The 24,821-nt window shown below is 31.0% G+C and overlaps 5 protein-coding genes across 5 annotated transcripts; 2 read left to right on the top strand and 3 right to left on the bottom strand.

The window, feature by feature from the left end:
- Positions 1 to 773: 773 nt before the first annotated feature.
- MRS44_005277 (uncharacterized protein) lies at positions 774 to 2,431 on the bottom strand (the record flags this gene model as incomplete). The annotated part of the gene is made up of 4 exons (XM_065622530.1): positions 774 to 1,243; positions 1,291 to 1,969; positions 2,035 to 2,181; positions 2,318 to 2,431. The coding sequence occupies 4 exons, from the start codon at positions 2,429 to 2,431 to the stop codon at positions 774 to 776; spliced, it is 1,410 nt and encodes a 469-aa protein (XP_065478602.1).
- Positions 2,432 to 3,166: 735 nt separating this feature from the next.
- Positions 3,167 to 3,514, top strand: MRS44_005276 (uncharacterized protein; the record flags this gene model as incomplete). The annotated part of the gene is made up of 1 exon (XM_046273584.2): positions 3,167 to 3,514. The coding sequence occupies one exon, from the start codon at positions 3,167 to 3,169 to the stop codon at positions 3,512 to 3,514; it is 348 nt and encodes a 115-aa protein (XP_046135568.2).
- Positions 3,515 to 4,578: 1,064 nt separating this feature from the next.
- Positions 4,579 to 5,372, bottom strand: MRS44_005275 (uncharacterized protein; the record flags this gene model as incomplete). The annotated part of the gene is made up of 2 exons (XM_065622529.1): positions 4,579 to 4,624; positions 4,714 to 5,372. The coding sequence occupies 2 exons, from the start codon at positions 5,370 to 5,372 to the stop codon at positions 4,579 to 4,581; spliced, it is 705 nt and encodes a 234-aa protein (XP_065478601.1).
- Positions 5,373 to 6,737: 1,365 nt separating this feature from the next.
- MRS44_005274 (uncharacterized protein) lies at positions 6,738 to 7,687 on the top strand (the record flags this gene model as incomplete). Its single annotated transcript, XM_046268594.2, has 3 exons — positions 6,738 to 6,772; positions 6,815 to 7,007; positions 7,067 to 7,687. 3 exons carry the CDS (start codon positions 6,738 to 6,740, stop codon positions 7,685 to 7,687), a joined length of 849 nt encoding a protein of 282 aa, XP_046135570.2.
- Positions 7,688 to 7,859: 172 nt separating this feature from the next.
- Positions 7,860 to 8,916, bottom strand: MRS44_005273 (uncharacterized protein; the record flags this gene model as incomplete). Its single annotated transcript, XM_046268593.2, has 2 exons — positions 7,860 to 8,367; positions 8,426 to 8,916. The coding sequence occupies 2 exons, from the start codon at positions 8,914 to 8,916 to the stop codon at positions 7,860 to 7,862; spliced, it is 999 nt and encodes a 332-aa protein (XP_046135571.2).
- Between the last annotated feature and the right edge of the window lie 15,905 nt (positions 8,917 to 24,821).

Genomic DNA, 24,821 nt, shown 5'->3' with positions numbered 1-24,821 from the left:
CAATAGTGTAACCGTTAAAGATTAAGCTTGCTATTCTGAAAGGAGATTCCTAAGGTAAGACGTGCCGCCATGGTATAGACGTACTGGTAGCTGACTAAGGCCGTCATGGTCTTCATAAGCATCGAGGCCGACATTGCCAAAGCACTCGCCTCTAAGGGAGCTAACCGTCTGTCCTGCTTTATGCCAAACTCATCCCAGGCAGCAATAGACGAGTTGCGCAAACCGCTCGGCGAGAAGCACGGGGTACTCTGCCACGCAAAGCAGACCAACCTTACCTAGCCGACGGCGACGACCAAGATGATCGAGGTAGTCGAGTGGGGGGTTAGCGACCCGGCCAGAAACGTGACGATCCACATCCTCTGTAGGCTGACGTCCTATAGTGGTCCGTCAACGCTGGTGTGAAAGCTGTGCCGTCGGTGGCTGGTCCAGTGTCAACTTGCGCGTGTTGTGTGCCGTTATGGTAGCATGCGATGTATAGCTCCCCGGTTAGCCGGGTTAAGCTAATAAGGGACTGTAACCTCCCTAGCCACCACGCAATAGCAGAATATATGACTATTGACCCCTCAAGTGTGTCATGCCAACTCTGTGATGGGTGGGTCGGAAGCGGAGAGTGCCCGAGAGGGCGTATGGTTGCCTCTTTGGGAGCTGGGCATTCAAGTACCATTGAGCATCATGCTATATCACTAATGATCACATAATGCGTCAATCTTTGGATAGTTTTGCAAACTTCGTATTTTATTGATCACGTTGCCGCCGTGGCTGAACTAGCATATCTAGTGCTGCGCATTTGGCTGAAGCAATATTGCAAACGCAAAAAGATCTTCATCTGCCAAGGGCTTCTTGTCTCCTGGGCCCGTATAATCCCGGTTGATGGGCTGGATGAGGACCCGGCGATAGCTGGTCAGAGCCGGAGTGCCAGAATCCGTCACCGAGAGTATGAGGTGCAGCAGCGGGCCCTTCTCGAGCATCTTTTGCGATCGCACCACGATGCAAGACTTTTCGGCCGGCATGGCACTCACTTCAACCTTCCGGCCATCCCCATCTCCCAGAAGCTTGATTTCGAGGCTGGAAACCTCAAACGGGTGGTAACTCTGAGTAGCACTAGGCTCGCAGTATTGCTCCCATTTAAAAGTCAGCTTATCGCGGTCAGGGTCGTAAGTTTCCGAAGTGTCTAGAGTAATAGACGAGCCAGCATCAACTTCTAGATATACCGGTTCAAGCCCACGGATGCCATTGACGATACCTACCGGATGGTGGTTCACCTGGGAGAAGTCCGAGGTCAACATCCACTGCACCTCGCGGCAAAGTCATCCTGGAACGCATCCCGCCAGTGCCAAATCGTCGCGTGATTGCTCCTGATCCTCTTGCCGTCAGCCGTGACATAGTCTGGGGTGTCGGCAAAGTGACCACGGTTTGGGGCCCCTTTCGCGCTTGCATTGACAGGGAGATAGCGCCCGCCCCACGAGCCATAGGAGGGTTCTTCAGAGACTCTGTGACCATTTTGGATGAGGTAAAGGAAAGTTGGCGTGTCGCCCTCCATGGAAAATACAGGCGTAGGGTACACAGCGCCCAGAGGCCCGATTTGGATGTGTTCCTTCAACCACTCCCTGGTGACTTTGGTCTGGTCGGCACCGTGGACGGGGGTGGAAACACCCAGCCACGTCGCGCCATCATACTGGCACCATCCGTGGACACAACAGATGTAAAAGACGTCAGGGTATTGCAGACGGATCCAGGCGCCCGAATCGTCCTGATCCGAAATAGTGTATACTCGCAGCTTGGCCCTGAGGCTCGCAGCATCGGGTCGGTTGCGGATTCGGTAGAGAAACTGGGCGAGAACGTTTACTCCTCCCCATACAATAACCCAGAGTGGCTCTGAGCTCTGGGGATTGGAAGTAAGACGCTCTAGGACAAGTTCGCCGCCCTCGCTAAGTGGAATGTCGTCGCCCACAGCATCCATGCCATAGACCTGTTATCGACACAAATGTTAGCTATGCTCTGTACGGGCTTTGTCGCGGGGCTCGCTTAGCTTACCGGCGGTCCGGTCTCGGTGACGCTTTTGATGTACGATGCTGAGGGATAGGGAGAATCCGGATGTGTATGGGCCTGGAGGTTATCGATCACCTTTCCGTACACATCAGCGATTTCGTGAAGCGCCTCTGGCGCAACACGGTCCTGAAGCTATACACTGGTCACAGCCACGACGCCCTCGGTTTGGAAATAATTGCTGTAGGTGAGATAACGACAAAAGGATTCCGCGTCATCGGGCTCGTTTGTGATACCTGTCAAGATGAACACCCGAGGCTTAGATGCGAACGAGATGAGGGAGGTCTAGGCAGTTGAGTCGGACATTGTGTCGCTTGGCCAGAAACGCCACAAGTTGTCTTGATGTTTCGGAATCGGCGCTACAAGAGGGCTGATCGTTGATCATTAAAGTCTTATGGTCTGTTACTTCTCTCAGTGCACTTAAAATACCTTGCAGAGACTGCGAGTTGTGCTGCGTGTTGTCCTAGAAAAGGAAGCGTCAAGCACTTGGTGTCTCAGGAGAAACAAAAGAGCTATCGACAACCATTTACTAGGAATGTAGTCAATTTGAGATCACTAGATGTAGTCAAAGTTAGCACTTTTCGCTCCAGGACCGAAATCCCCCGCACTCTAATGAGCAAACATGTTCGAGTCCCTTTTAGCGTGGGCTTGGTGAGACGACCAACAGTCCATCACGAGTCGTATGATCCCTGGTTAGGAAGGCATAAACGCCATCAACTTGTCATGCGCTGGGCTAACGATACCAAGACTTCGCTTAGAGCCGATGCCCCGACGTGGAGGCTCATCTGGAACACTCTAGTTCGTCCCCATGGGGATCCATGAGCCAATGCGAGCCCTAGACTTTCTGCAAAGGTTTCTCCTGAGGTTTCTCCAGATTTCCGTCAAGATTTCCGTCCCCACATTCTCCACGTTCTCCATGTTCTCTCCACCGTCTCCAGACTTTGCATCCTTGCATCTAGAACAGCAAGTCTCTAGATTTGGTAGCTTCAACCCCCGGGAGTATGCATATATTGAGACTGTCCCGTTCGACTCGAGAGGCTGCAAACACAACTCTGAAGCTCAAACCAGTCGGGCTCACACTTGAAATCCAGTACTTCCCTTATTCAGGCACATCATCTCAATGCCTAGTCAAACATCTCCGGCTCATGCCGACGACAAGGCCGACCAGACTGCCACCGAGCACGCCGACGTCTTGGTCGCCTCTAAAAATGCGCGCGCTGGTCATCTTGCTGACTATGAGGATCATGAGGGCGGCATCCTTGAGTCATTCACTAAAAACAAGTGGGCTTGTATCAGGGGTGTCTATGCCCTCTGGACCATCGTCCTCGTTGGATTCGACATGCAGGCTTCCAACGCCGTTGTCGATATCCCCAAGTTTCGTCAGGATTCTGACCGTGCCTTTGACGACGACTATGCCCTGCCGGCAGCGTGGCAGTCTGCTTTTAACGCCGCCCCCATTTCCAGGTAAGAACTCTTGTGCCTTGCCTTCATGGTCTCTGCCAACGGGTGCAAGCACCTCGAAGTCAGTTTGGGGCCCACAGCAAGCTATTCCCAAAAATCCTCTTATAGACCAAAGTTAGGGGCACAAAATCGCCCGCTCCGCGGTCTCTTTTGTTAGTCTATAAGAGTAAATTACGCTCGTCCCTCGCGTAATCGAGTGCTCCGCACTACCAATCTATACCAGATGCCGAGCTCATCCCGAGCTTCGTTCCCATACATTCTCCGTTTCGTTTCCTAACAAAAAATGTGCAAATTCAGATCGAGTCTGAAATGCGTCGAGCACAGGAGTGCGGGCGGTGTCCCTCTGACACGCACAGTAGTAGCAGCTCTTTCGACTCGCTGTCGCTCGTCTCGTCGTGCACCTCCCTTCGGTCGGTGGAATTTTTACAGTCTCTGCTCCGGTCCTCCGGAGGTGAGGTTACTCTTGTCAATCCGCAGTCGTCGTCCCTCCTCCTCCTGCGGACTTAAGTGGGAGATATGAAGCCATTCACGCTTTTCACTTTTCATTCACGTTCTACGTTCATGCATCTCAAGTATAATTACAAGTCACAATAAAATGCTCTTTATAACACTAAAAAAACTTCAAATTTAATCTACATCTGCGCCTCATCCTGAATGCTATCTGACGGCTGATAGAGTTTCTGGCCTCTACGTAGCTTCACAACTGTCGCTCCACATTGCTTCAAATACTTCATAAAATCTGCATCGTGCAACGGACTCTGATCCTCATTACACGTCCAGATGACCGGCTTCCCGAGCCTCACAGACCTCTGATGCATATACTTACCAGACAATGTCGCTATCTCTTGACATCGCACTATCTGGCGTAGGTACTCCCACTGTTTTGATTTCCAATGAATGCTATTCAACACAATATGAGTAATCCCAGGCCGCATTAGCTCTTCCAAGTCCCAGCCACCTTCCAGTCTGGCTGGAGTTCCCCAACTAAGAGACCACTCTGTCTTACCACAATGTGCAGGTCCTACAAGAAGCAAACAAGTAGGTCTACCTCCCTCCTTCATAGGAAAATTCCTATTCTTCCATTGCTGCATCCTCGCAGTGGGACGCCATGGATTCACTCTAAACGAGTGCACGTGAGGCTCCGCTCCCCTACGACGCCCAACGCTAGACAAAAAGGACTGAACGGACGAGAAATGTAAAACATACTCCTTGGGAGCTCCTTCCCGGATAATTTTCTCAGCCTCCTGGGCTGTAGGCGCATTAACAGCATTGCGCCAAACTGTCTTCTTATCACGGGAACCTTTCTGTACATCAATACGTTCCCCGAAAACAATACCACCTTGCTCGCAGTAACCCTGCGTCATCTCTAAAAAGGTGCGATCGCTCCACCTCCTCGGCTTCACGTTAACAGCCGTGGTATCCACCACTTCCTCGTCACTACCGTTCCGCATAACATAAAAATACGAGCGACAGTCCTTCCAATCAATGGAAGGTTCAAAGTATATCACAGCGCGATAACGTAGACAACCGTCCTCGTGCAACTCCTTGCACCCAAACACCTGCATGGTGCCACTGTCACCAGTCGCCTTGTTCCTCGGCAGGTGAAGAGACAAAGACTTTACCAGTCCACGATGAAACTCCTCCGGATCTTCAATCTGACTACGAGAATAAGTCACAAAAACCGCGTCGGTTTTGAGGTTCAAACCTCCAGCTCCCTCCCCATTCGGTCGCACTTGTCTAGACTTAGACACTAGGGAATCAACATCCTCGCCCAGCTCGGAACTTGCGTCCGCAAGAGATGCCATCACAGCCTCGTAGCCACTGTGTTCCACAGGGCGTACGTCTTCCAAGAAGAGATCATCCATGATCCAGAAGTATAGCAGAGTTCCCCGGAACGTCTGTTTTCGTAGACACGAAAGAAAAAGAAAAAGAAAAAGTGTCGGGGCGTCCGCCCTTTATGTACTCGCCCACTAGCTGCGTGCATCAGTTATGGCCGAACATTTTGTTCGGCCATGAAGTGGGTCCCTTACATTCCCACACCTGCGTTCGCTCCACATCCGTGGCTCTCTTCGCTATGACCCAACCGCTCCCGGTCGATACCTCCCTCCCGCTATTTTAAAAAGGCGGTGATCACTGTCAAGGTGGCGGAGCCATCCAAGACGAGGTGTGGCCAAGGTGGCGCAAGCACCATCCAAGGCCTTGGGGTCCCCATAATCCCCAAATCACTCTTATAGACCAAAGTTAGGTAGGGTCCGTTCCCCCATTCTGGGGTCACTCCCGTTAGTGATATAAGTGCTAGCTCCCTCCAGTCGCTAACAAGGTGTACCCAAATACCACCTCGTTCTCACTCGTTTGCCCATACATTCTCAGAATTTTTGCCATACAAAAAAATGTCAAAATCGATTTCAATTTCGAGCTCCACCTGTTTCGTGCACACACTCAATCCGTGTATACCTGAAGCCATCACCAACTTGGTGTCGGGTGCAATTAACTCAACTGTTGTGAGTTTATGGTAACCTCACTTCGTTCCGCGCGTCGCCCTTCGGGCTCCGTAGAACTTTACAGTCTCTGCTCCGGTCCTCCGGAGGTATAACTCAAGTTGCCAATCCCAGGTCGTCGTCCCTCCTCCTCCCCAGGACTCATGTTTAAGTACAGTCACAGTTACGTATAAAGACAAAAAGAACTAAATGGTGCTCGTCCCAAAAGATATTTTATTATAAAATGTAGCCTCGCCCCATTTCCGTTAAGTCATGAAGGCGAGCGAGTCAATCACACACATACTCTCTCTACAAAACATGACGCTATTCACAACCCTATTGTTCTACTACTGCCGCACTGTTGCACGTAACACTCTGTATGCGTTTATACAACACCGCTTCTACATCTTCCACACTCACTCCCTTCGTATGCCGTTCAAATGACTGTAGTAACATAAACTCTCTTCAGTTACGCCAGGCTCGAAAACATCCCCACGGAATAAGCTATACAAAATCAATTCCGACACCGACCCAGCCTCCTGTCTCAGCATCGGGGCGCAGGAACTTAAAAGCATTGAGCGCCTCCACCTTGGCTCTCTCAATACCCTGACGATCTAAAACTCCAAACAAAATAACGGCCCGTCATGGGCCTTCATGACCATCCACCAATGTCTATGCGGAACAACCTTGTCCCTCCGGGACTGTGACATCATCCCACACGCGACCTATCTGCTCAAAGGTCTCATAGCTAACATGGATAGCCATCCAGAAGTCTGTCACACCATCAGGTAGACACAAAACGGGCTTCTGGCGGCTCTCAACGGTCTTAGATATACCGGAGAGCACGGTCGTATGAAGCTGGCACAGATCCAGACCACTCTCGAGGAGATGAAGAAAGAGACCGAGGGCGTCACCTACATGGAGTGCTTCCGCAAGTCTAACCTTCGCCGCACACTTCTCACGATCGCGCCTTTCTGGATCCACACCTTCACCGGCATCTCGTTTGTCGCCGGTTACTCTACTGTGAGTAGCTCAGTGTTCATATTGCTTAGAACATAGACTAATCTATGCCCCTACTCCAGTACTACCTCCAGCTTGCTGGCTACTCCACCCAGATGAGCTTCCGACTCCAGATTTCCCAGCCTGTTCTGTCCATCGTCGGCAACCTCATGGCCGCAGCTATTATCGAGAAGGTCGGCCGTCGTGATCTGACCTTCTGGGGCCTCCTCGTGCTCACTATTTTCCTGATGATCACAGGAGGGTTAGGTACAGGCAGTACCCAGCCCATGACCCAAGGCACGGTGGCGTTTATCCTCATTTTCAGCTGGTGGTTTAACGTGTCGATCGGTTCATCGGTATTTTCCCTCATATCGGAAATCTCAACTCCTCGACTCCGCGTCAAGACTATTGCCATCGCCAGCGCATCACAGAGTCTTGTCAACTTTATGTGGCAGTGGACTATTCCCTACATGTTTAACCCTGATAGAGCCGATATGGGTGCGAAGATCGCCTTCGTCTTCGGCGGTCTCTGCTCTGTGTCCCTGCTTTACCTCTGGTTCTATCAGCCCGAGACCGGAGGAAGGTCGTACCAGGACCTGGATGAGATGTTTACCAAAAAGGTTCCAGCTAGGAAGTTTAAGAAGTTTGTGACAGAGGTTCAAATGCAGAACCAGGCTGCCGCAGCTGTGGAGGAGAAGCTTTAGGTGACTCCTTTCGAGAACCGATGAACAGCATCAGAGGGGCCTCGAACGCAATAGAGCATTGGACGCATAGGTCCGGCTATCGCCGTCGAAGAATAATCCAAAAGCTAGGCTTAAAAATATTACGGGGGGTATGATACACCTCTTTCCTCATGATTGCAAGCGCCAAGCAAAGTTAGTCCGAGTCATCGTCGTTGTGTCTAAATCCAACAGGAGAATCCAAGCCAACGAGGCGCAGATTCCGGCATCCTCGCTCGGACAGCAAAGCCTGCGAGTGCGGGCGGATATGGCCTTTGGGAATGGCAAACGTGAAGTCGACGTGCTCTGGCAGAGCAGCAAGTGGTAAGCTTATTCTGGTTATGACATCGTGCCTCTTCGCTCTCGCTCTCCGGAAGCTGTTGTTGATTCCCGACGGCACAACGATTGACAGGGATTTCAGGTTGTCCATGGCAGCAATCGCATCACAGATCTCCTGCCAGCTTTCGTCATGCTCGTGTAAGGGCTCTCCCGTATCCTCGTCTTGATATACCGCCCAGTAAGCAAAGCCTGACCACTGGATGGTAAGATATCGGATCGATTGAAGGCCGTCGTGTGGTGAGAGCAAGAGAAACCGGTAGAAGGCCTCCATTGTGTGGAATTGGAAGGAGTTTTGGCTGTATAAGATGTGTAAAGCCTCGAGATAACTTCAGGAACCATTAGCTTCTTTCAGGTTGTTTAGGATGCCAATGTAGTGGGGCTCACATTTGCTTGCAGGTTCGGAGAAGGGGTAGCATGTCGAGCTCAGACATTATCTCGGTAGCCTTGTATCGCTTCTCGTAACCTATTGGTCCTATCCATGATTTTCGAGTTGGCACCAGCTCCGCTTTATTGACTCTTTCCGTATCCATTGGCAATATCGCATGCGACAGCTTGTTTATCTTTCTTACAATGGTCACGTCGTGCCCACCAACCACATAGCCCCAAATCGATATCCGGATTTCCTTGGGTAGCCTGGAAAGTAATAAAGATTGCTGCTGGTCCGAGTAGAACTTGGTGACAGATAATCCCAGCCTTTTCGATAGACCACTAGGCACCCAGTCATATTTGGGCAAGATCTGAGGTGTGAGCGATGTCGAAATGTCGAGCCCATTGCTGTTGGTGGCCCGGTCGCGCAGACTATGTCCATTGTGTCTTTGCTCCTGGATATCCATCCATTCTAAGCGATTCTTTACGAATGGAGCTAACCGACCCATTTGAGTTGCTTGTGAAGTCTGGGGAAATTTGTTGCGTTTTACATGTGCTTATTATATTTCGGGAAAGCTTGGTTGGTCTTATAGTTTCGAATATGCCAGGCAGCCGCCAGAATAGCGGGGTCCGGTCATCAGCCGAATTCCCTCGGATTAGTATTGATCCGTGGTGCCCCACTTCGCCGAAGTCAACGGCGAGCAAGCAACATAGAGCCAGTAGACTTACATGGAAATATTGAGCGTCTGTGCTCTAGGCCTTGTCAATAGATGGGATATCAGTATTTACTTATGCCTCTCGTTTTGGGTGAGAGCCAAGGCTCCTTCTCGTAGGTCCAGCGGCTAAGAAGCGCGTTAGAAGCCGGCTACAAACTGTCTTTACGATTCGACAAATCTTCAATCCCGTATTCTAGCCCTACCCAGGGGGCTAACTAATGATAGGCCGCCCCTCTCTTCACCAGAGAGGGGGCATCATAACCTATAACTATATCACTCCTATAACCGCCTCGATTATCGTAATTACCTTATTTCTCTACTAAATAAAGTCTAATTTTAATAAAAAGATAATTAATAAATAGCCCTTTATCTAATTAATTAATTCTAATAATTTTAATCTACTTAAAGCTATTCCTATATTATTATATATAAGTAAATATAATGCCTAGTCTTAGGCCCGCGACTACGGCATAGGAATTATTATCCCGGCTACTATAATATATACCTTAACCCTCTCGTTATCTAAGTAGTTATTAGGTATATAATTATAGCTAAATCTACCCTAATCTTCTCGGCGTAATAGATTTTCTTCCTAATTACTATTTTTATATAAATAATCCTCTCTTTTAGCTATTAAAGTAACTTATATAAAAGCCTTAATCTATAGGTTTATAATAACCTTAATATTATTATAATCTTCCTCTTTATTACCTAGTAAAAGTAATATTAAGTCTCCTAATAATACTAAGAAGATATCTTTAGGGATATTATCTCGCGAGGCTATAGCCTCTCGCAAGGCTATAGCCTTATTAAAGTCTACTAGATAATTAGTAGACTTAAGAATAGCTTTAAGAATATACTAGCCCTAAATTTAATAATAAAAGTCCTATTCTTCCTTATTAGCTTTAATCTAAAGGCGCTAATAGTTCTCTAGGATCTCCTTTTTTATTACGACCTGATAAAATACCCCTTATATAACTAGGGATAGCCCTATTATTACCTACTAATTAGGATGCAATTACTATAAAAACATAAGTAATTATAGTAATTACTTTATAATTACTTATAATTACTTATATAATTACTTTAATTAATATCTCACGGATAGTAATTAAGAAAGACTTTATAAGTATATAAAATATACTTATTATACTTTTTTATATAATAGCTATCTTAGCTATTAATATAACTTAGTTATACTTAATACCTTTAAGTATATTACTAGATATAACTTATATCTTACTTAAGATAATATTAATATCCTCTCTATTAATATAAACTAATATAACTAATTTATTTCCCTTTAAGACCTATATAATTATAACAATCATATAGGTCCTAGGGGAATAAACTAGTCGTATTAGTTTATATTTATAAAGGGGATACTAATATTATCTCAAATAGGGTATAAGTCACGTCTAGTAATATACTTAAGGGTATTAAATATAACTAAGTTATATTAATAGCTAAGGTAGCTTATATATAAGAAAGTATAATAAGTATATCTTATATACTTCCTATGATATAATGGCTTATAATAGATTATATCCTATAAGGCCTAAGCCGCTATAATCTATCTAGCTAGATCAAAGAGAATTATAGCCTGCGAGGCATAATCTATTCTAATCTATATATAATTAGTTAGCTAATATAAGTCCTTCTTATTATATAGCCTAAGGTCATCTTAGGCCGTGATATAATATCTCCCCTCTATTAGTCTTATCTTTAAGGCCATATCTATAACCCTAATTATTTTATATATATACTTTAATCTTAAACCTATAAAAATCTTTTACTAATATATCTAATTATCTTATTCTTTCTAAGAAGTAATTAGCTATTATTAAACTAGGTAATATTATTAATTATTTTAGATTTAAAATTATGCCTTATTTATTTTATTATTCTTATAGCCTGCGCTATATAGCCTTACCTAAAAAATTAGATTACTATAGGGAGTATACTTATTATAGCCTTTCTTATAATATATTAATAAATATTTCTAGTGCTTATTTATATATTCTCGCCTATGGGTTTTTTTATTTTATTAATAATTTTCTTAGTAAATTATATTTACTAAGAGTTTAATTATCTAGATTTTAAAGAAGAGCGTGCTAAAGAGGACTTTCTATATTTATAGCGGGAGGCCTAAGAGGCTTAAGCGAGAATAAATAAGGTTTTAGCTTATTTAACTTAGCTCTATTGCTAGAAGTATTAGTTATGCATTAAAGGTATTAAGATAGCTATTTATAGCCTTTATTCCCTAGATGAATTAGAGGAGATAGAAAAGGTAGAGTTAGAGGCTATAATTACTATATAGTCTATAGGTGCTATAGATATTATTAACTAGAGTGCTATTAGCCTTGAGTTTATATCTCTTTTTAATATTATTAGTAGAAGTCCTTTAGAAGGCATTATATATTAGTGAGGTATTCTAGGGGTTCTTATATATTTTTTAAGTCTAGGTAGTCTTTTTATTTAATAAAGTATATTATTTTATTATTAATCTTATTTATATTAAGGATAGCTTTTATAATATATTTTTTTAGTCTATTAACTTCTATATTAGGCTTATTACTTATCTTAACTTAAATAATATCTTATATTAATTTAAGTAATAAAATATAAAAAATTAAATAAAGCTTAACCTTTAGGGGTAAATCTAGTTTATAATTATATTTTAAGATTTTCTACTTAATTTTATAGGGTCTAATATATTTATAGTTAAGTTTTTTATTTTAGTATTTTATTTTAATATTTTTTATTGCGAGATAAACTATATCTTTTTCCGCGAAGATTAATCCCTTAATTCTTTTCTTATTAATATAGCTTATTATCTTATTTCTAATAAACTTAAGTTTTATTTTTATTTCTTTATATAGGTTTTTTATTTAGTTATTAGTAAGGATTGCTTTAGGGTTAATAATAGTATCTTATATTTATTAATATGCGTCTAATATAAATCTAAAATTAGTATAAGCTAGTATAATCTTTATGCTTTTATTTATAGCTATATTATAGGCTAGCTATATAGCTAGTAGCTTCTTAACTTAGTTAGTTTATTTATAGTTAATATAGCACTAAAGATATTATTTTAGTATCTTATTTATATATTTAGTCTATCTATTTATTTCTTTATAGTATATAATAGAGAGTTTATAGTTAATTCCTAAGTATCCTATAAGGCTTTATTAAAATTTTAAGGTAAATAATAGTCCTTAATCTATAATAATTTTAAGTAATATATTATATATTTTAGCGATATAAAAGTAAAAAAGGTAAGTAAATTCTTTTACTATTATTAATTCTCTATAAGGTATAAAATAAGAAAATTTTATAAGTTTATTTATAATAATAAGAATATTATTATAAAAGTTTCTTATAGCTAGTTTTTTTAATAAGGGTAGTTTAGTAATAAAATCTATAGTAATAGAGTCCTATAGTTATTATATAACTAGGAGCGGCTATAGTTTCCCATAAGGTTTATAGCATTATGCCTTGGTTTTTATATAAAGGTTATATTAATTAATAATTATTAAAATAATTTTTTTTATATTAGGAAAAATATATATTATTTTAACTTATTCTAGGGTTTTATTAATCCCTTAGTATCTATATAGCTAATAATTATAGATTTCGCGTATAAGGTTATATTATAGTATATCTAGGACTTATTATTTATTAATTTTCTAGTTATCTAAGAGTTATTTATTATAGTCCTTAATTTATCCTAAGAGTAGATTACTTTATTTTACTATATAGGTTACTCTAGCGGTAAGGTATATTATTCTTATAATTAGGTTATATTTATAGTATTTAGGGAATAGCTTTAGCTATTAATTATAGTAATATATCTTATAATTTATAAAATTAGGTCTTATATTAAGGTCTTTTTATATAAAGTATTTATATATTATCCTCTAGAAGTCTTTATTATTTAACTTATTATTATATTTAATAGTTTAATAGTAATATTTAATAAAGTCTTTTATATATTTCTAAGGTATAAAGATATATTTTTAGTATATAATTATTCCTTATTAGCTTCTTACCTAGTTTACTTATTTAATTATAAGTCTCTTAAGTTCTCTAAGAGTAAGGTTAATAATAATCTTATTTTTTTATTTATTTATTAGGTAATATAATAGTATTTATTATTAGATATAAGTAATTATTTATTATATAAGGTATCTTTCTTATATGAGCTATAATAGTTATTTCTTTATTTTAATTTTTCTAATATCTAGGTTAGGTTGCTAGCTAATAGTATTAGCCCTATTATTCTTTATTTTTTTAATATAAATAATAATATAATTAAATTCTAAAAGGTATTTAGTATATTATAATTATTATTTATTAAGTTCCTAAGTTTTCGCGAAGTAGGTAATATTCTTATAATCTATATATACCTTAATTTAGTGCTTACTTCCAAGGAGGTAATATTAAAATTCCTTAAAGGTATTAATAATTATAAGGAATTCTTTCTTATAAATAAGGTAATTAAGTTTTACTTTATATAGCTTATAGGAATAAAATATAATTAAGTATAAAAGTCCTTTATTATCTTATTATTTAATCTAGGCGCCTAGGGCAAAGTCTAAGGTATTTATTTTAAGTTTAATTAATTAAGAGGGGTTAAATATCTTAAGTATTAATTTACTTAGAATAAGTTTTTTAATTTATTAAAATACTTACTTAGCTTATATTCTTATTATAAAGGTTTTATTTTTCTTTATAAGTTTTATTAATAATATAGCTATTTTCTTAAATACTTTAAGGAATTTATAATAATAATTAATAAAACTAAGGAAAGCTTATATTTCCTTAATATTAGTTAGTTCTTTCTAGTCCTTAACTACTAAGACCTTCTTAGGGTCTATATATATCTCGTTATAAGAGATAATATATCTAAGGAATTCTACCTCTAAGGCATAGAATTTACTTTTCTTAAGTTTTATTAATAACTTTGCGTCTTATAGTATTTATAGTACCTTATAGATATATTTTATATATTCTTTTTTTATTTTAGAGAAAATAAGGATATTATCTAGGTAATATATAATAAATATATTTAAATATTCTTATAGTATATTATTAATTATTTATTAGAATATAATAAATATATTAGTAAGTCTAAATAGCATAATAAGGTACTTAAATAGTTTATATTTAATATAAAAAGCGGTTTTTTATTTATATCTTTCCTTAATCTAAATAAGGTTATAGGCTCCTTTAAGGTTAAGCGTAATAAAGTATTTTATTTTAAAAAGTTAATTCTTTAACTCGCTAATAAGAGGTAATAATATATAATCCTTAATTATAATAATATTAAGTATTCTAAAATTAATATAAAGTTAGAGCTTTTTATTTTTCTTTAAAATAAATATAATAAGGTATCTAATAAATAACTTACTTTCCCTAATATATCTTTTTTATATTATATCTTTAATATATTCCTTTAATACTAATAGTTATATTTTATTAAGTAAGTAGAGTTTATTAAAGCTAGGTTATTTCTTATTAATAAACTTAATCTCTAGGTTATAGTATATATATTTAGGTAGACCTATTTTAAGTTTTTCTATAAAGAGTTTCTTATAAATATAATACTTTTATAATATATTTTTAAGTTATTTTTCCTCTTCTAGGTTATTATATATTTTCTTTAATTATTTAAGGTTTTTCTTAAGTTTATAAAACTATTATATAATTTATATAATTATTTTTTATTACTATTATTTCTATTTATTATAGTATTTATATCTTATCCCTATAGGTAGAGAAGTATCTTATATTTATCTCTGCCTAATTTCTCTATTTTCCTTAATAGAAGTTTAAGATCTTATATTATATCCTAAGTTATTATTTATTATAAAGGGTATTTTATTATTAAAAGAGAGTACCTAATTAGTTCTCTAGTCGAAATATAAGTTATATTATTATAACTATAGATACCTAAGCATAAGGTTATATTACTTATTTAGTATAATATTAAATAATATCCCTTAGTTTTTTCCTTTAATAAAGACCTTAAGGTAATTAATCTTAGTATTAATAATTCTATTATTATAATTAAAAGGGGTTCCTTCTAAATTAATAACTAAATAGGGCATTTATTTATGCTTTTATAAGAATTTAAGCCTATTTACTATTATTAGGTTAAAGTAGTTCTACTTAGCTCTACTATCTACTAAAGCATTTAATTATTCTTCCTTAATTTATACTTTTAGTTCTAGGCATTATTGCCTATATACTCTATTTATAGAGTAAAGGGCCTTTTATAATAATATATTTCTATGCTTATCTATTTATTGCCTTATATTAAATAAGGTATTTAGTTTTTTAATATTACTATAATATAATTATAGTAATTATATTTATATTTATTATTTATATAGGCTTTATAATTATAATTATCTTTTAGGCTATCTTATTATTACTAATAGCTTTTTTTTATTACTTTATTTTCTTTATATTAAGTATTACTAGGTTCTCTTTATTTTTCTTAGCTAATTTATTTTTATTAGTTTTTAATTTTATAGGTAATTTATTTCTTTTCTTAGATAATATAATAGAGTTTTAATAAGTATTATATTATAATAATATTAATAGATTTATATTAATAAAATACTTAATACCCTTTTATTTTATATTATAGGTAGGGTTTATTATTTAGTTAGTAAGGTAATATAATAGGGAAATAATTTTATTTTTATTTTTCTTTTTAGTATTCCTCGTATTAATAATATTAGTATAATATCTATAAGATGCTAATATATTCTTTATATATTAGGTATATTTATATATTATTTTATAGGTTAAATAGTATTTTAGGGTATCTAGGGTTTTTAGCTAATTCCCTATAATATGCCTTAATATAGATTTCTTATTTATTTGCTATCTTTATATATTCTTATGCGGTCTAGATATATTATTCCCTTAGGCTATTTTAGTATTATTTATTATTTTTATTATAGAGCTAAGGGTAGCTTTCTTCTTATAATTCTTTATTAATCTTTTATTACCTTTATTATTATATTTAGGCTTCGCATAGTTTTCTTTTTAGTCTCTTTTCTCTATATTCTTACTTAACTTAATAGGCATTATTATTAAGTAACCTATTAAGCTATCTTATCCGCTGAGGCCGGTTATTATTATATTCCTATTCTTATTATTATTATTTATAGGTTTTATTATATTCTTATAATGCCTTAAGTTAATATTATAGGTATAAGTTATAGTTATATTATATAGGGTTATTTTACTAATAGTCCTTATAATATATAATAGATAGTAGTAATAACTATTTATTATATCTTATAACTTATTTTTTATAATTAAAGCCTTTTATAATAACTTCCTTATAGTTTACTTATTTAGCTAATATTAAGGGTAATTATTACCTCTATTTTATTAAAGTTATTAGGATTATTACTATTAGCTCTATAGGTTAATTATTAGCGCGCCTAAGTATAATAATTATATATTATAATAAGGTAGCTATAATCTTCTTTACCTAGTCTAGTTTTAATAAAGGTTTTTATTTATATAAGTTAATAAGGTATAACTAATAAGCCTTTAGAGGTTTAATAGGCTTATAGAGTTATTTCTTTATAATATTATTAATTATATAATTACTTTTTATTTATTATTTTATTAAGTAAGTATCTTAATAAGGTATTATAATTTCTCTTAGTTAAAGTCTTATTTTATTATATCTTTACTATATTATCTTAAATATCTTAGTAATATAAATAGCTATCTAGGGGTTACTATTTTAATTAGTTATATTTAGGTATTTCTTACCTTTAAGAAGTCACTAGGGGTTTCTTAGCTTATAATATCCTTCCTAGATATCTTAGGCCTTCTTATAGCATTTATTTACCTTATGCCCTTTCTTATAGTAATAATAGTATTTAATACTACGGGGGTCTTACTAAATAGCTCCTAATTCTATAGGGCCTAGGTTTATATTATATAAGGTCTTTCCTCGCGGTAATTATTATCCTCCGCGGTTATCTTTTTACTATCTATATTAGTTTAAGAAGTAAGGATTAAAACCTACTCCCCTTAGCTTACTTTATTTTAATAGCTTCTCTCTCTATTTTTTATATTATTATTTATTAATCTTAATAGCTATAGCAATATAGTTATTAAGATTATTAGGCCTATTAGCCTTATAGAGCTTATTTTTAACTTTAGGCTTTAATCCTTTATAAAAGATTTTTATAAGAGACTTATCCTTAAACTCTATCTTAGAGGTAAGTTATTTAAACCGGGCTATATAGGCGGCATATAACTTATTTTAAGTAAACTTAAATAATTATATAGTAGCTTATTATTTCTTATTAATAAGTCTAAATATATCCTTAATTATAATCTTAAAGTTTTCTTAGTCTAAGAAGATATTAATAATATCTTAGTCTTAATTAGCTTTTTTATTTAATAAGAAGTCTCTTATAATAGGCTCTATTTATATTATAGCGATGCCTTCTAAAAGCTATCTTATAAATAAGGCCTATGCCTTATTATTAGATAACTTATTTAGAAAAAATATAAAGTATCCCTTATAGTAGGTAAGAAATAAAATAATATCCTTAGTATCCCTATTAAAGGGTATTAGCTTAGGGGGTTTAATAGCTTTACTAATATCCCTTATAAGTATAGCTAATAAGGGTATTATTTACTGCGGTGGTTATTAATTAACCTAAGCTTAGAGTTAGTTTATAAGAGCTTATAGCTATTAAACCTTAGTAGCTATTTTAGCGGTGCTTAGCGGCATATTATAAGCTAAGGGTTAATTAGTAAAAGCGTTATTTAATATATTAGTAATAATATAATATTATTTAAGGTAATATAAGTAATTCTCTAAATAAGAGCTATTAATATATAATAATTATATAGGTCTTAGGGGAATAAATTAGTTATATTAGTTTATATTTATAGAGGGGATATTAGTATTATCTCAAATAGGGTATAAGTTATATCTAGTAATATACTTAAGGGTATTAAATATAACTAAGTTATATTAATAGCTAAGGTAGCTTATATATAAGAAAGTGCAATAAGTATATCTTATATACTTCCTATGATATAATAGCTTATAATAGATTATATCCTATAGGGCCTAAGCCGCTATAATCTATCTAGCTAGATTAGAGAGGATTATAGCCTGCGAGGCATAATTTATTTTAATCTATATATAATTAGTTAGCTAATATAAGTCCTTCCTATTACGTGGCCTAAGGTTATCTTAGGCCGTGATAATAATTATTATATATTAATAGCTCTTATTTAAAGGATTACTTATATTACCTTAAATAATATTATATTATTACTAATATATTAAATAATACTTTTATTAATTAACCCCTAGCTTATAATATACCACTAAGTATTACTAAAATAGCTATTAAGGTTTAATAGCTATAAGCTCTTATAAATTAATTCTAAACTTAAGTTAATTAATAATTACCGCAGTAAGCTATACCCTTAGTAGCTATACTTATAAAGGATATTAATAAAGCTATTAAACCCCCTAAATTAATACCTTTTAATAGAAATACTAAGGATATTATTTTATTTCTTACTTATTATAAAAGATACTTTATACTTTTTCTAAATAAGTTATTTAATAATAAAGTATAGGCCTTATTTATAAAATAACTCTTAAAAGGTATTATTATAATATAGATAAAACCTATTATAAGGGACTTTTTATTAAATAAAAACGCTAACTAAGACTAAGATATTATTAATATCTTCTTAGATTAAGAAAACTTTAAAGCTATAATTAAAAATATATTTAGACTTATTAATAAAAAATAATAAGTTATTATATAATTATTTAAGCTTACTTAAAATAAGTTATATATTACCTATATAGCCTAATTTAAGTAATTTACTTTTAAAATAAAATTTAAAGATAAATCTTTTATAAAAATCTTTTATAGAGGATTAAAGCCTAAAGTTAAAAATAAACTTTATAAGGCTAATAGGCCTAATAACCTTAATAATTATATTATTATAGCTATTAAGATTAATAAATAATAATATAAAAGATATAAAGAGAAACTATTAAAATAAAATAAGCTAAAAAAAATAAGTTTTAATTCTTACTTCTTAAACTAATATTAATAGTAAAAGGATAATTATAGAGAATAATAATTACTATAAGGAGGGACCTTATATAATATAAACCTAGGCCCTATGGAATTAAGGGCTATTTAATAGGACCCCTATAGTATTAAATATTACTATTACTATAAAAAAAGGCATAAGGTAAATAAATATTATAAGAAGACTAAAAAATATCTAAGAAAGATACTATAAGCTAAGAAACCCTTAGTAACTCCCTAAAAGTAAGAAATACTTAAATATAACTAATTAAGATAATAACCCCTAGATAATTATTTATATTATTAAGATATTTAAGATAATATAATAAGGATATAATAAAATAAGACTTTAATTAAGAGAGGTTATAATACCTTATTAGGCTACTTACTTAATAAAATAATAAATAAAAAGTAATTATATAATTAGTAATATTATAAAGAAATAACTTTATAAGCTTATTAAACCTTTAAAGGCTTATTAATTATATCTTATTAACTTATATAAATAAAAACCTCTATTAAAATTAAACTAAGTAAAAGAGATTATAATTACCTTATTATAATATATAATTACTATACTTAGATATATTAATAAATAACCTATAGAGTTAATAATAATAACTATAATAATACTAATAAAGCAAAGATAATAACCCCCCTTAATACTAGCTAAATAAGCTAATTTTAAAGAAGCTATAATAAAAAGTTTTAATTATAAGAACTAGGTTATAAGATATAATATTATACCCCTATATATACCTTTTATTATATATAAAAGGGACTATAAATAAAATAACCTTATATGATATAATTATAATTTATACTTATAATATTAACCTAAGGTATTATAGAAATATAATAAAACCTATAAATAATAAAGATAAAAAAAGAGTAATAAGCCCTAGTGGCTAAGATAGCTTAATAGATTAATTAATAATAATACCTATTAGGTTAAGTAAGAGTATAGAGAGAGGAGATTAGAGAAAGAATTATATAAAGCCTAAATATAATAATAAAGATAATAGAAAATTAATAAAAAACTATAAAAAGAGAATTACTCTTAGCTCTATAATAAAAATAATAAATAATACTAAAGTAGCCTAAAGGAATAATATATCTAAATAATATAAGAATATATAAAAATAATAAATAAATAAGAAATCTATATTAAGGTATATTATAAGAGATTAGCTAAGAACCCTAGATACCTTAAAGTATTATTTAACTTATAAGATAATATATAGATATACCTAATATATAAGAAATATATTAGTATCTTATAGATATTATATTAATATTATTAATATAAAGAATACTAAAAAAAAAATAAAAATAAAATTATTTCCTTATTATATTACCTTATTAACTAAATAATAAACCTTACTTATAGTATAAGATAGAGAGATATTAAGTATTTTATTAATATAAATCTATTAGTATTACTATAGTATAATATTTATTAGAACTTTATTATATTATCTAGGAAAAGAAATAAATTATTTAGAAAATTTAAAACTAATAGAAATAAATTAGCTAAGAAGAATAAAGAGAATATAGTAATACTTAATATAAAGAAAATAAAGTATTAAAAGAAAGCTACTAATAATAATAAGATAGCCTAAAAGATAATTATAACTATAAAGCCTATATAAATAATAAATATAAATATAATTATTATAGCTATGCTATAATAATATTAAAAAACTAAATACCTTATTTAATATAAGGCAATAAGTAAATAAATATAAAAATATATTACTATAAAAGGCCTTTTATTTTATAAATAAAGTATATAGGTAATAATACTTAGAATTAAAAGTATAAGTTAAAGGAAAATAATTAAATACTTTAATAAATAATAGAGCTAAGTAAAATTACTTTAACCTAATAATAATAAATAGGCTTAAGTTATTATAAAGATATAAATAAATGCCTTATTTAGTTATTAACCTAGAGGGAACCCCTTTTAATTATAATAATAGAATTATTAACTCTAAGATTAATTACCTTAAGGTTTTTATTAAAAAAAAAAACTAAGAGATATTATTTAATATTATACTAAATAAGTAATATAACTTTATGCTTAGGTACTTATAGTTATAATAATATAACTTATATTTTAACTAAAAAATTAGCTAAGTACTCTTTTTTAATAATAAGATACTTTTTATAATAAATAATAACTTAAGATATAATAAGAGATCTTAAACTTTTATTAAGGAAAATAAAGAAATTAAGTAAAAATAAATATAAGATACCTCTCTACTTATAGGGATAAAATATAAATACTATAATAAATAGAGATAATAATAATAAAAAGTAATTATATAAGTTATATAATAATTTTATAAACTTAAGAAAAACCTTAAATAACTAAAAGAAATATATAATAAGCTAAAAAAGAGAAAAATAACTTAAGAATATATTATAAAAGTATTATATTTATAAAAAACTCTTTATAAAAGAACTTAAAATAAGCTTACCTAAATATATATATTATAACCTAGAAATTAAATTTATTAATAAAAAGTAACCTAGCTTTAATAAACTTTACTTATTTAATAAAGTATAATTATTAATATTAAAGGAATATATTAAAGATATAATATAAAAAGGATATATTAAAGAAAGTAAGTTATTTATTAAATATCTTATTATATTTATTTTAAAGAAAAATAAAAAGCTCTAATTTTATATTAATTTTAAAATACTTAATACTATTATAATTAAGGATTATATATTATTACCTCTTATTAATAAATTAAAAAATTAATTTTTTAAAATAAAATACTTTATTATACTTAACCTTAAAAGAGCTTATAACTTTATTTAAATTAAGGAAAGATATAAATAGAAAACTACTTTTTATATTAAGTATAAACTATTTAAATACCTTATTATACCCTTTAGATTTATTAATATACCTATTATATTTTAATAAATAATTAATAATATATTATAAGAATATCTAGATATATTTATTATATATTACTTAGATAATATTTTTATTTTCTTTAAAATAAAATAAAAATATATAAAATATATCTATAAAGTACTATAAATACTATAAGATATAAAGTTATTAATAAAACCTAAGAAAAATAAATTCTATGCCTCTAAAGTAAAATTCCTTAGATATATTATCTCTTATAATAAGATATATATAAACCCTAAGAAGGTCTTAGTAATTAAGAATTAAAAGAAATTAACTAATATTAAGGAAATATAAGCCTTTCTTAGTTTTATTAATTATTACTATAAATTCCTTAAGGCATTTAAAAAGATAGCTATATTATTAATAAAACTTATAAAGAAAAATAAAACCTTTATAATAAGAATATAAATAAAGTAAGCCTTTAATAATATTAAAGGACTTATCTTAAGTAAATTAATACTTAAGATATTTAATTTATCTTAATAAATTAAACTTAAAATAAATATATTAGATTTTGCCCTAGGCGCTTAAATTAAATAATAAGATAATAAAAGATTATTATATTTAATTATATTTTATTTTTATAAATTATATAAAGTAAAACTTAATTACCTTATTTATAATAAAAAATTCCTTATAATTATTAATGCCTTTAAGGAGTTTTAATATTACCTCTTTAAAAGTAAATATTAAATTAAGGTATATATAAATTATAAGAATATTACTTACTTTGCGAAAATATAAAAGCTTAGTAAATAATAACTATAATATATTAAATATCTCTTAGAATTTAATTATATTATTATTTATATTAAGAAAATAAAAAATAATAAGGCTAATATTATTAGCTAATAACTTAACTTAAATACTAAGAAAATTAAGATAAAGAAATAATTATTATAGCTTATATAAGAAGGATACCTTATATAATAAATAATCACTTATACCTAGTAATAAATACTATTATATTACTTAATAAATAAGTAGAAGAACTAGATTATTATTAACCTTACTCTTAGAGAACTTTAGGAGACTTATAATAAGGTAAGTAAACTAAGTAAGAAGCTAATAAAGAATAATTATATATTAAAAATATATCTTTATACCTTAGAAATATATAAAAGACTTTATTAAATATTATTATTAAATTATTAAATATAATAATAAGTTAAATAATAAAAACTTTTAAGAAATAATATATAAATACTTTATATAAAAAGACCTTAATATAAGACCTAATTTCGCGGATTATAAAATATATTACTATAACTAATAATTAAAATTATTTCCCTAAATATTATAAATATAATTAAATTATAAGAATAATATATCTTATTACTAAAGTAATTTATATAATAAAATAAGGTAATTTACTCTTAAGGTAAATTAAGGATTATAATAAATAACTCTTAGATAATTAAAAAACTAATAAGTAATAAGTCCTAAATAAACTATAATATACCCTTATATATAAAAATCTATAATTATTAGTTATATAAATACTAAGAAATTAATAAAACCTTAAAATAAGTTAAAATAATATATATTTTTCTTAATATAAAAAAAATTATTTTAATAGTTATTAATTAATATAACCTCTATATAAAGACTAAGATATAATACTATAAATTATATAAGAAGCTATAATTACTCTTAGTCTTATAATAACTATAAGACTCTATTACTATAGATTTTATTACTAAATTACCTCTATTAAAAGAACTAATTACTAAAAACTTCTATAATAATATTTTTATTATTATAAATAGACTTATAAAATTTTCTTATTTTATACCCTATAAGGAATTAATAATAATAAAAGAATTTATTTATTTTTTTTATTTTTATATTACTAAGATATATAATATATTACTTAAGATTATTATAAATCAAGGACTATTATTTACTTTAAAATTCTAATAAAGCCTTATAAGATACTTAGGAATTAATTATAAACTCTTTATAGTATATTATAAGGAGATAAATAAATAAATTAAATATATAAATTAAATACTAAAATAATACCTTTAATGCTATATTAATTATAAATAAACTAATTAGCTTAAGAAGCTATTAGTTACTTAGCTAGCCTATAATATAGCTATAAATAAAAGCATAAAGATTATATTAGCTTATATTAATTTTAGATTTATATTAAATATATATTATTAAATATAAGATATTATTATTAACCTTAAAGTAATTCTTATTAGTAATTAACTAAAAAACCTATATAAAGAAATAAAAATAGAACTTAAGTTTATTAAGAATAAAATAATAAATTATATTAATAAAAAAAAATTAAGAGATTAATCTTTTTAGAAAAGAGATATAATCTTATTTATAATAAAAAATATTAAAATAAAATAATAAAATAAAAAACTTAATTATAAATATATTAAACCCTATAAAATTAAGTAAAAAATCTTAGAATATAACTATAAATTAAACTTACCCCTTAAAATTAAGCTTTATTTAATCTTTTATATTTTATTACTTAAATTAATTAATACTATAATTATTAAAACTAGTAATAAACTAAAAGCTAAAGTTAATAAACTAAAAGAATATATTATAAAAAGCATCCTTAATATAAATAAAATTAATAATAAGATAATATATTTTATTAAATAAAGAAGAAATTA

The sequence above is a fragment of the Fusarium solani genome (genome assembly GCF_023522795.1).
Source record: "Fusarium solani strain SB1 chromosome Unknown bctg00000002, whole genome shotgun sequence".
In the NCBI taxonomy this organism is placed as follows: Eukaryota; Fungi; Ascomycota; class Sordariomycetes; order Hypocreales; family Nectriaceae; genus Fusarium; species Fusarium solani.
The sequence above is the reverse complement of the archived record's forward strand: the minus strand, read 5'-3'. Positions and strand labels throughout refer to the sequence as shown.